Genomic DNA, 12,747 nt, shown 5'->3' with positions numbered 1-12,747 from the left:
GTAAGGAACTGTAAATCCACAGTCAGCTCAACACATAAAGAACAGTCAACTATGGGAATAGCTTCATAATATAATTAACAGCTCCAGGTTACATTTTAAGGAAACTTGATTTTAATAAAACAATTTATCCAGCACATACAGGACACTTCTAGAACAGAGCCTCATCAGAGTTGTTCCATAAGACTTGAAACTGTATAATTGATATTAAAGTTTGTATCTTCTTTTAATAAGCACCTCTTACCTACCAACAGTTTTCTGTCTTTGATTGACACCATGGTTTAGCCAATGATTTCACTTTACAGCATAAGATGGGAACGTATCTCACAAATAGGTATTTATACCTCTAGAAGTACCAAATTCAGAACTCAAATGTGAATCACTTACTTCAAAATATTCTAATTAATTAAAATTAATTATAACCTGAAAGGAATACAGTTTAGTCAGCTTAATGCCAAGTGATGACGGGTGAATCTCCTAAGAGGTTCACCACTAAGTGATTTACTGCAACAACAGTAAGCTTGATATTATCAGCCTAGGAGCAACAGATAAGACATCAAAAGTTCAGTGTATCACTCACTTCAGCTGATTCAAGGCATACATACCATCCCCATAGCCACAAAAAGATATGAAAACTCATCATAGAACTTAAATTTCATCTGAAACTGCAGAAAAGCTTAAAATAACCTGTGAGAAATTGAAATGTTCATGGTTAATGACTCACACAATCAGCCATTTGCAAAAACAGGAGGGTGCTTTGCTCATGATGCACCATGTAACCATCCAGATGCAGAGGGCACACCCACCACCAGAGCTACAAATTGGGTTTTGAGCCAGGTAAAGGAAGAGGCAAATAAGCAGCAGATCCTGTGAGGTGGGATAATACTTTTTATCATGCCAATGTCCTCCCTCATACAACTGGCTCAGGTGTGAAAACTCCCCTCCACGGAAGTACTGGGACATTCACATGTAGGCCTGAAGGTATTCATCCTTTTTCATGGGGCATAACTGGCTCAACTACACTTAACTGAGAGGCAGCTGCCATGTCTTAGGTGTCATAAACCATCAAAGACCCCCAGAGTGCCCCCAGACTCACTTCTCAGGTCTTCCACCAGAGGACTGCGTATGATCTACAGTGCTGTATCAGACAGTACACCCCCAGTACACCCTGGGCATGGGTGTACCTGGGCATTCCCATGTAAAACTGAACATATTGAATCCATTGAACTCTATGTTTTGTCAGCTTTCCCCATACCCAAAGGACCACGACTGCAACTATCACTCCAACCAACAGACATCAAAACTGCAACAATCAAGTCTCACTGCTGGATCCATGGGTGGTGATATCATTCCTCTCCACTGTCTACTCTTATCCTTTCTCCCTCTTTCTTTATTTCTTGTTCTTATATATTTTGGTAAGCGATATCTTTATACTTTTATATTGTTATACTACTATAGATAATAATAACCACATAACCAAAATGGCTAAATACCTCCTTTCCATTGCAACCGAATTGTTCTGAAATAAGCCTGCCACATACATATTATCAATGCTCACTTAGTGTCATTTCACTCTAATCTGTCCCAAAGGATCTATTATTAACAAGAACCTCAGTTACCTTGCCTTTAGGGGCAGGTTGCAACATAACCATTAAAATTATTAAAATGTTAATACAAGATCTTACATTTATAGAAGGAAGCATGACAAAAATCCACGTGCCTATGCCTAATAACAAGTTTTCTGCACCCCTGAATTTCACTAATACAGTATCAACTTAACCATATGCAAGAAAACAAGGAGACAGAAAAAGATGACCTATTTCAAATCATTATGTCAACTGCCCTTTGCCTAGAGGTACAGAAGAAACTGCCAAAATACTTCAGGAGTGCCAGGAAAGAGAGTCCTTAAAATTTAAGGACAGCAAATAGCTATTATCTCAGTGATAAAATTAGCTCCCTTAGCAAAACTTTCAGACTACTTGCATGCTTTCGATTTTACAAGTCTGTGCCACAATCTGGCTCCATCGGGAAAGGTGCCAAAACTCAGCTTTAACTATTAACATTAGGATCCTTCCTGGTCTCCAGCCTGCTGCCCGTCGCGGGGGTCAAAGGCAGCGCGCACGGCACTTTGAATCAAAGCGACCAACACTGATTTTTTATTATCGTTTCCTTTTTTTTTTTTTTTTTTTTTTTACCGTGGAAACGCAACTCGCTACTTTTAAGTCCCGTGTGGGTGCGTGCTTTATACTCCGTCCCCAGCCAGCGGCGCTCTGTGCCGAGCCGTGGGAGAGGGAGAGCGCGGCGGGGCCCGTCCCAGCCCGGACCCCGCCGCTAGCCCCTCGCGGTGCCGCCCGTTCCGCTCCGCGCCCGCGGAGGGGCAGCGGCGGGGCAGCCGGGCATCCCCGCACAGCCCACCTGGCCGCTCCGCCTTCCCGAGAGCGAGGGCCCCGCGCCGCCGCCCCGTCCCGTCCCGACCCTTTCCCGCGTCTCCCCGTGAGAGGGTCCCGCGTGGGCACCCGGTGGCGCAGCCCGAGGGAGTCGCCCCCGCGTACTCACCGCGGCGGAGACGGCGCTGAGCTCGGCGCTCAGCAGCAGCCCGAAGCCCAGCCAGAGCCGCATGCTGCCGCGCACCGCTGCGCGCCGTCGGTCCCTGGGCGGCGGGGCGCCGGCGGCTCACAGTGGGGCTCCGCGGGGCCGGCCCCACATGCGCGCCTCTCCCCTCCGTCGCGGCCGCGCAGCCTGCAATGCCTCGGGGGCGAAGGACTCGCCGTAAACGATGGGCGGTGGCAGCCCCCTCTCCTCCCCCGGGCGGGGACCTCGCCCGCTCCTGTTCCCCGCTGTCCGCAGTTCCTCCTCCTCCTCCTCCCCTCCGCGGGTGGCTGGCGGGCCGGGGGGGCGCGGGCGGAGGGGGGAGGCGCCGCTTGCTCGGCGCACACGGCCGCGGCCGCCGGGAGGGCTCGGCAGCGCAGCGGTGCGGAGCGGGCGCGGGGCCGGGCGGCGGGAGGGGCGGGGAAGGGCCGGGGGCGCTGGCTCTGCTTCTGCCCGGCCCGTCGGGGTCCGCGCCCCCGCGGGGGGCTGCGCGGCGCGGGGAGCGGCGCAACACCCCTCTCTCCCCCGGATCGGAGCGGCCCGGCCCGGCCCGGGCGGAGGGGCCGCTCCCTGCCCTGGCAGCGGCGGCGCTGAACCCGGAGACCTCCGGCGGGGGGAGCGGCGTTACAAGCGGGCTCTTCTCTGCCTTGTAGGGGCGACCGTCCGGCGGGAGGGAGCCCTGAGCCGAGCCCTCGGCAAGGGAAGGAGCGAAAATGGACATCTCGCAGCTTCCCAGTGCACGTATTTTCCTTTGTCAGTAAGTAATTCCGCTCGGCAGGCTTTTGGAAATAACTTTTTTAAAGTCGTATTGTCACCTTTAACTGTAGAGCGTTATCACGTGCTTGTTTTGTGCGAGCTTAAAACAATGTTGTCCTTATTCACCTTTCCCTGCAGGGATATGGGGCTTCTGTTGATCCTGATGGAAGTCGTGCTGTCAGCCGTCAGAGTGGATGCCGTAAGTAAAAGGTCTTATGACTTTTACTGAGAAGAGAGAAGGAGAAAGCAGTTTCCTTGGTACCAGAAAGCGAGGAACTGCCTTTTCCTTTGCCAGATGGCTTATCTATCATTCTATTAAAAGAAACAACTAACAAATAATCTCTACAAGCCTTACAGATTGCTACCTTTAACAAAATGATGTTTAACAGAGAAGCGTAATGCTTCAAGTGTCAGGTTGTTTGAAGTAGTCAATTGTTAATTTTGCTCAGACTGGGTAATTTGTTAAAGCAATAATGAAACAAACACAGCAACTTCTTCATTTTTTAAGAAAAGCACCAAAAATGCAGTGCAGTAGATACCGAAGAATACCTTGGAAAAGTTAACCTGCAGAGGAAAAGTTCATTTAAGTACAGACCTCATCTAAGGACTGTGAAGCTTATTTTTACAAATCAGAGGCATGTTTATAAATAAACTGTTGTCTAAATGAAACTGTTAAATCCAAAAGTAGGTTTAAAGTGCTATATAGGTGGTTGTAACTATCCACCTGAAGTGTTGAAAAAAAGCAGAAGTGATTAAACTCTTGCATCATTGTCACATGGGTGTGAAAGAAGTGAGAGAAAACCTATATGGATGTGCAACATTTTCCTTTTACAAAGGTTGGTGAATTTCATGGAAAGATTGTCATTAATGCAAGTAGGCTTTGGATCAGGCCTAAATAGAGCAGACTAACATTGGTAAGGCTTGGCTTGTGGCTGCATTCACTGGTCAGCCACAAAGTGTGGGTAAGGCTCTGTGGTCATGTACAAGTGGGACCTTGATTACATTTTTTCAAAAGCTATCCTACTTACATTTTAATCCTACTGTTTGCAGCTTTATGACTTTACACTCGTTATAGCTATCCAATGTGGTTACATCTTTGTGGTGAGATGGCATACTGTATTAAGGAATAGGAAACAGTAGGACTTTTGCAGCAGGTGTTGTGACACATGATAATCTTGCACTCCAGCTGCAGTTGGCATGTAGAGCTTGCCGGTCAGTCTGTGTGGATGGTTGGTCTTTCCACAACATGTCTGAGCAAGAGCTGTCAGCCTGGGGACCCACAGGGAAGGAACAGAATGAGGACCTCAAGTGTCATGTGCTACTTGTCTTTGCCACATTTAGATACAAACATTGTTCTGCTGAGTAGCGCTGAATGAATGATAAAATTACCACGTGCTATTGAAACCAGAGCAGGCTGGTGATACTGCAAATGTTTTATACCAGTAATGATATCACTGGGATTAGTTGACATGAAACAGTGGCATTTGTGGTATGACCCTCCTTTTTATGAAGTTGTGCTAGAGTGTGCGTAGCATGATACCTGAGTTTTAGCTATAGCATGAACTAATTAATTCTCCTTCAAGTTCTTATTGTAGACTGCAGTCTGTGGTGGTAAAATAGAGATATATTGAAGAGGTGTTTGAGACACCTCAGTTAGTGGATGCAGTCTGGTCATGGCTGCTTGGATCTTCACATTCTGGTTTTCCCAGAGAATCTTGGAAGAGTAAATTGACCTGCTTGAAGGCCTAATTTCCCAAAAGTAACTATTCCTAAGGTTGTGGCTGCATAGGAGATGAAACACCACAGTGAATGTGAAGGGGGAAGTTTGGTCATGTTTCCATGAAAAATTGAGCTGCACTGCCACCAAATATTTATCCTATTTTCTGCCCATATGCTACTCCCTTCCCTTGGGCAGCCCAGGTAGTAGTTGTGTGGTGAACTGAATTGGAAAATTCCTTGTTTAAACTAATCAGGACCCCAAAGGAGAAGAGGGGTGAGAGCTAACTTTATCCCGGATCAGATCACCACTTGTATTCATAGAAACTTGGGCTGGCATGAGACTGGGAGCAGGCAGCTGGGTGTGGGAGGAGGGTTGGGCTTGCTCCTTGCAGTGACAGCTCTGGTCAAATGTGTTTGCAAAGTAACAAAGTAGGTGTCTGTGTGAAGCAGCAGCACCCAAGTAATTGCAGGTGGGTTGCTGGCAATCATATTCTTTATATTGTAATCCTGTTTGCCACACTGAATCTTATCCTATTTGTTACACAGATTAACATGCTAACATGTTTTATTAGCTTGGATTAAAAAAACCTGCTATGAATTATTAGAGTCTGTGAGACCAGGTCTTAAAAGTCACAGTTCCACCTGTAATGAGAGAAGCAGAGCTCCTGAGTTTGACAGCCATATATATGTGAATGAGTTAGAGCTGCTGGAGATAAGTGCTGTAGAATGAGTAAAATCACACATAGGAAGAAACTGGAATGAGATTAAGGAGGAAGCCAGGAAGGAGGGAGAGAGAAAGAGTGGAACTCAGAGAGCTTGACTGAACGTCTTGCCTGGCAGGCTGCTGCTAGCTGTTAGGGAGACGGATGTTTCTCACCAGGAAAACAAATGGGAGGAAGAAAAAGAAAGAGGATGTTTAAGATATCTGAGAACTGGGAGAGAAAATTATGTCTCTGGCAAGAGGAGAGGATGCTGGTTGCAGGCTTGAAGAACTAAGGAAGAGAAATCCCTGAAGGGAAATGCTAGGACAGACAGCCAAATGGAGCAGATCAGGCCCCAGTTATGTTTAGCACTCTTTGGCATATGCTGGGTAGTGATAAGACCTCAAATAACTTTGGAACTGCTCTGAATTGTAGATTTGAGAATTCACATGACTTAAATAAAAGTAAGTAGTATTAACTACCTGAAGTTCAACTAGGTTTGCAGATTTCTTCTCCCTTTCTGTCCCTGCAAATACATTTAATCCAAAATATAATTCTTCTGTTTTTTTTCTCTTCAGAGAGAATATATCTTCTGCTAATGCTGCTTTTTTTTTCTTTCGTCTTTCCCAAAGCACACTTTTTCCCCAAGTAGTTTTGTAAGATTTGATTACTTTATTGGTGCCCCTTTAGTATATTTTTTTAAACTGCCTCTAACAAAAATTACTTTTTTTCCAAGTTATATTCTGGTGAGAGCACTAGAATTCCAGAAAAAGAAGGAAATAACTGTTGGATCAAAGAATGAAAATTGAGAGAGAATAAGTTTGAATAACATTTGCAAAACTAACTGCAAATAACAGATGACAATTGTCATTTTAAAAGGAGAACTAATATAAATATATAGAAAGAAAACAGAGTTGAAGTAATTTGTGAGATATAATTCACTTCTGTGAGATTGTAAGGGGATTATCATGGGGAATGTCATCAAAGTGGAAGAAGCAATAATCCTTAAAAAGAGAGAGTAAAACCATCAGCAATGTATTTCTCCTATTGATTTCATAATGAAATTAGATTGCTGACATGGGCACCTAAGTTATTGCTCACAGTTAAAATGTGTCAATGCTCTGTGGCTGTCTGACATCCAGGTTGTCCCAGATGTGTCCTGTTTTATTCCATCTGGAAACTTTTGTCTGGTTGAAACAGGAGGACTTTTTATATTAACCCAGGATTTCCAGGCTGAAAGAAGCCAGGGTGGAGTAATCACTCGGCCCATCCTGCTCAGCATGTCCACTGTGAACGTACGCACTGGGATCACAGTGTGAAAAATGTGATAGGGCAGACATACTGCCCCAATGATCTGGGAATGAGGCATCAGTCTGATGTATTGATTTCTTCTGCCACATTACTAAGTGCATTCAAAGCAAATCCATCTCTTCCTGGAAATACCAGGCTCTGTGTGCTGCTACCCGCACCTGTGTGGTGCTTCAAAAATAGCTTTGACTAGGAGATCCCCCAAAAAGAAACATTGCAATCCTATTTTAGAACAACTTCAGTTGAGGTATTTCCACACTGGCAGACATGGCTTATCTATATCTGTTTAAATAAGCAGAGAGTTGGGCTTATCTTTGAGTAAGAGTGGCGTTCCACGAGAAAATCAGACAGAATAATGATACCTTGAAAAAAACTCCAACATTTTGGGGAGCCTCCCAGCATATCTGATTGCTTTATTCAAAATTTCTTTGAACCTTGAAAGAATTGGGTAGTTCAGAGAGGACTCTTTTTATGTTCGGTTATGGAGCTGTCAAGAAGGGGCAGCTCTCTTAAAGAACTATGAGAAGTCCTGAATGAAGGAGATGGCATCCAGATAGCTACATAAGGCAAAGTCCCTCATTTTCACCAACACCAACAGCCTGCCTTGGTCTGGCAGTGGTGTTTCAGTGATGAGGGTCACAGTGTGTATCATATTGTATATGGGCATCAGAATGGCTGCCCAAATGGAAATTGTTTTTTTCTTTTATGAGATTCAGGATTTGTCCCATCAGCATCGTGTGATGCCAGGGAGACAAACACATTCACTGCAAGTACTGCATACATGGAAATGTAGTCGTGTTTGATAGCTTCAAATTCCTTATTTTTGTTCCTTCCTTTTTTATGTGATGTCTGCTCCACTCACCAGTAAGAGAGTTCCCTTAAATGTCTCTTTCCGTTGTTATTCCTCAAATTCTTCCTTGAAATTCTTTTTTTGCTGTCATGTCTATGAAACTGATAGAATTCTAATTTCTTATTAATTAATCATTCTTCCTGGGAAGATTTCTTTAAGAGCCATTTCTGCTATGTCTCTGTGGACTAAATTAGAGAGTCTGATCTTTGTATACAGTCATATCCTAACACTGATTCACATTATTCATTTAAGGACTAAAAATACATTACACCAAAAGCAATATATTGTGTCTCCCTGGAGTTAGTGATGGAGAGGAGGAGGTTCTTGCACAGGTCTATGTTTTTTAATCTCTCAGTGCAAAGCTACACATAGATTCTTTACTCGCTTTTTCTTGTGAATAGAAGTATGCTCAGTGAATATCTACTATAATATATTCAAGTTAATTCTATTTTTTTGAGTTATTAATTAGCATATCATATAATCACGTTGCATTTGGTAGAAGAAGAGAGGAGTTCTGTCAGCCTCCCACATTTCTCAGAGTTAAAATGTTGATACTGAGAGACAAGAACCCTGACAAGGTAAACTATCATGTAATAAAATGGTCTTGTTATTTTTGTCATCTTATCCTGAAAGTAGCTGAAGCAGTTTTAGAAATTCAGTATTGCTTCTCCTTGAGCTTCTAAAGTAGGACATCTGGATTTTATTGTGTAGTTATTGCACCACAGGAAGTCTTTAAGCATTATGATACTAAACCTACCATGTATTTTTTAAATTTGCACAAAAAAATATTTATAATCCAATCATATTTGCCCTACCCCAAATGTAAAGCTGCATTGTGGCTTATTCAGTTATACTATACGCAAACACATTTGTTATAAATGTTTTAATTCAGTAGTTCAGAGCACAGTTTATTTTAGAGGATCTTTTTTCTTTTTGCAGTATGAATTTCTTGTTTGAGACCAGACTATTTTTTATTAGTTCTTTGCTTTTGTTTTTCCAAGCCAAAAATTGGTCAAGAAGTGGAACATTCTTTGTACTGTGTTATACTGATCGAAGATCTTGGGAGAGTTCAATGCTAATTTAGTAGCTTACAGTTATATCTTTGCTTGCTGAAGAAGGCAGCTTATCTTCTCATGCTTTGCTTTATTTGCAGTACCTCATTTTCTCCCAAGGAGTAAAAAGCACAGTGAAATTTGCAGTATTTCCTGATGTTTATCAACAGTTATTTTCTTTAAAATGGCAGCAGCTAGGTGACAGAAGCCATTGACTCAGCTCACAGTGAAAGTATGTGATCTTTATCATGCAAACATTTCTGAGTGACCAAGCACCCACATTGTTGTTTTTCATGTGCCCTTTTTTGTCCATTTGGAAGCTAAGGGTGCTGATGTGAATTATGAGGGCAAGGGTAGCTCCTTGTTTTCAGACCCCAGAAACAATGCATAGCAAGGGGAAAGCTCTCACAGAGAAGTTCATGAGCAAACTTACATCTGTGCGATTAATTTGCCCTACTTCAGCAGAATCATGTTTTTATTGCAGTTTCCCCTCTTTGACAAGTCTCAGTGTTTGACCAGGCTGCTGCATCTTCTGAACATGCCTGGGTTTGTGCTATCTTTCAGTTTCTGCCTTTGCTTTCATACTTGCCGGGAATGAACGGTGATGTGGATATGGCTTACCCAGTGGCAGCATGGACTGCTGCTCCATGTGGGCAGGGGAGCTGGGAGGCAGGAGGCAGAGGCCAGGGTGGGGAGGTGGGCAGGACCCTCGCCCTCCAGTGGGTCAGGGTCCTCCAGGTGGTCACCATGGTCAGAGACAGCCCTGGAGGGCAGAGCGGGGCATGGGGCTGGAGCTGTGGCACAAGCATGGCTAACCACAGCTCAGGCCAACACCAAGGCCCAGCATTCAGCCCAAGCTCATGAGCTGCAGGCTGGCCAAGGGGGAAGCCCCACTTCTCACAGCCCTTTTCCCACACAACTCATTTCACACCCCTCTGAGAGCACAGCTGCACCAGGAGCTGGCCCTGCGCCCAGTGGCCAGACCTGGGGCTCCCCTGGGGTGGGCTGGGGGAGCAGGCCTGATGCAGAGGCAGCCAGCAGGTCCCAGTACAGCCCAGCTGGCTGTGGACAGGCCGGGGAGCTGGAAAAGCAGATGTGTAAGTTTAAAATTCAGTGGCAATTTTAGGGAAATTACCATGGTTTAGGAGGGTTGGGACAGGATTTTAAAATTGACCAGAGCCTTCTGTGTAAATTGAAAGAGCAGCACTATTTAGCACCTCTCTCCTAGCAGAGTTCCTTAAAAAAGGGACTTTTTGTTAAGAAAACCCCCTGATGTTCACCATAAATTTACTAACAAGTTCTATTTTTATTTTAGACACAGGAGATCAGAAGAACATTTAGATCGTATCAGTTACCAAGGATGCACGCTTACTGGGATATTTCAGGCATCCTATTTATTTGTAAATGATCCCAACCTTTATTTTGAAGTAGCTTTCTGAAGTTAGCAAGTGAAGATCATTCAGAGAAATAGGGCTTGGCTTATTTTTGGCAGGTCTTAGCTGCAGATCCTACCCACACCTCTTCTCAGCATTGGTTGATAGAGCCAAGTGATAGATTTTTTTATTCCAACTATATTTTTCCTTTATACTTCACCAGGCTTTTAATGGTTCTTTGCTGGCCAGAATTACTTGCCTGTATAATCAGGCTGTATATAAAAAGCAAAAATTGGGCAAAGTGAAGTATTTTGGATACAGCACATACCCTTCCGTTTTTCCTATTCTGTTTTGTTTTGTTTTTCTTGTTTTTTGTTTGTGTCATTACTGAACAACTGCCTGCCTCAAAGTCATGTCCCAAAGCACAACTCTGAGCTTGTGAATTTTTACATCTGATGGAGCTCCTGGATCTTGCATACCACCCATTGGTGCCTGAGCAGGGTGGCTGCCTTTCTGCCCATCCTCTGGAGGCTGCAGCTCCTGACTTGGCAGGAAGCTGACCTCTTTGCCACATGTTCCATGCCCCCCCCCCCCCTTTCAGGCTTGGAAACAAACCTACTGGTCATCAGGGGTAAAAAGAAAAGAAAAAGGAAAAAGAACAAAAAAAGGCATCTGTACAAATTGACAGTTCGCTGCCTGTACCATATGAGTCTCTGTTCTCAGGTCCTGCCCATGCTTGCTGCGCCTTGCATCTCTGGGGAGCAGAATCAGCTCTTAAGGTAGGGACAGGAAACTGGGAAAGCTTTGCAGGCTTTCCCTGTCACAGTCGTGCATGCCTTGCTCTCAGCACAGCGTTGGCTCCTGCTGCTCTGGCTGTGAAATCCCCAGGCATGCTACAAAGAGATGAGGAAAGGCATTTTTACGTTCGAGCTCCAGCCTTGCTGACCCCGTGTAATTGATGTTCAGACACCTGGTCTGAGTCTCACAGCATCCCCAACAGATGTACAGAGACCCTGGAGAGCAACTCCAGGAGGAGTGGAGCTGCTCACCAAGGTTGCCGGCGTGTCCTGGGCTGAGCCGCGGCAAAGGGAGTGGGCAGAAAGGAATGCCGCTCCCTTGCAGGGCTGGGAATAGCCGCTGGGGCCACAGAGCATGGGAAGCCTGCATATCTCCCCAAGCCAGCAGCCAGAGAAACAGTCTGCTGGAAACAGCCCAAGCGTCTCTACATGAAACTTAAAAAATCTTAAGTCACACTAGCTGGAAGAAGGAAGTGAAATGGGGAAATTTAAGCATTTTCCTTGCTGTGTGGGGCTAAGGCCAGGTTTTTGCCAGGTGCTTTGCAGGTTTGTGGTAAGAATAAGTGTGAAAGAGTAAGTGCAAAGCTTCCCAAATCTTCTGTCCTCTGTATGTGCCCAAGAGGTAGCCAGCACATCTGTTATGTCTTAACTTGCGAAAGCCCACAGGCTACTTCCTCTCTGGCTGTGTCCCTTATAGTAAACCACAGAGTCCCAGGTGTATTCTCTGCCTTGTGGTCACTTGGCACAGTTTGTCCATGTCCGTAATGGTAACAGCCTCCTTAATTTCCAAAACAGGATGGCTCCTTAGAGACTGCCTGTGTTCCTTGCATTATGTTGACTCCTGCACCATGGCCAAAACTGTCTGTGCAAGCAGAGCAAGTGAAAACTTCCTAGCCCAACAACAGGGATTCATTAGACATTTCTGACAACAAAATGGTATGGATGGTCAAGCTGCAGGGCACAGGGTTGCTTAATACATCAATACAGACATGGAGCATATGTGCTTCAGGCTGTGACATTGGCTGGCTGGAAGTCGGGGCCCACTCTCATTTCTCACATGCATCAGTGTATTGGGTGGTTTTGCATGAGTAAGGATGGAATAAAAGAACTGAGCAGCACTGTCACTCATTCGAATAGGAAATTTGTGCCAAAGAAGACCAAAACCCCTCCCGATCATTTTGTTTTAAGTTTTATGTGATGATTCATGGCATTAGCATGCCCTATTGTTGGTATCTACATCATGTAAGTAAAATAAGAGACAAAAATAAGCATGTAAGTAAGTGTAAATGGCAACAGGTCACAAATCAGATTGCAAAAACTATTTACTACTGCTGTTTACTACAGGCCTCAGTGTTAGGAAAAGTAGTCCTTCCCAGAGAAAGGACAGTGACTAGAGTATGTAGACGTTGGCTTATGGTGGTACCTTATGTTGCAACACCTCAACTGCACTTTGATCTGCCCTTGGAGAGTGTCAACACTGCAGTGCATCTTCTTCAATTGCCCCACTCTCCAGAGAGATTTTCCATCTACATGGAATGGTCAGATGAGGGGAATGGCAAAAATATGCTCTTTTACCTTATAGTTTTAGGATAAAGTCAAGGATAG

The 12,747-nt window shown here is 44.7% G+C and overlaps 2 protein-coding genes across 2 annotated transcripts in view; one reads left to right on the top strand and one right to left on the bottom strand.

Annotated features, from left to right (window-relative positions):
• COL4A1 (collagen type IV alpha 1 chain) overlaps positions 1 to 2,760 on the bottom strand; it is a 127,171-nt gene extending 124,411 nt beyond the window's left edge. The window contains exon 1 of the mRNA XM_064646527.1: positions 2,554 to 2,760. Coding sequence (XP_064502597.1) covers positions 2,554 to 2,616 — 63 coding nt within the window. The 5' untranslated portion in view covers positions 2,617 to 2,760. The remainder of the gene's footprint in view (positions 1 to 2,553) is intronic.
• Positions 2,761 to 2,866: 106 nt separating this feature from the next.
• COL4A2 (collagen type IV alpha 2 chain) overlaps positions 2,867 to 12,747 on the top strand; it is a 140,092-nt gene continuing 130,211 nt past the window's right edge. Inside the window, exons 1-3 of the mRNA XM_064646526.1 lie at positions 2,867 to 2,968; positions 3,240 to 3,343; positions 3,481 to 3,541. Coding sequence (XP_064502596.1) covers positions 3,300 to 3,343; positions 3,481 to 3,541 — 105 coding nt within the window. The 5' untranslated portion in view covers positions 2,867 to 2,968; positions 3,240 to 3,299. The remainder of the gene's footprint in view (positions 2,969 to 3,239; positions 3,344 to 3,480; positions 3,542 to 12,747) is intronic.

This window comes from Pseudopipra pipra, chromosome 2, assembly GCF_036250125.1.
Source record: "Pseudopipra pipra isolate bDixPip1 chromosome 2, bDixPip1.hap1, whole genome shotgun sequence".
NCBI classification, from domain to species: domain Eukaryota; kingdom Metazoa; phylum Chordata; class Aves; order Passeriformes; family Pipridae; genus Pseudopipra; species Pseudopipra pipra.
This window is presented reverse-complemented; position numbering and strand designations above follow the sequence as displayed.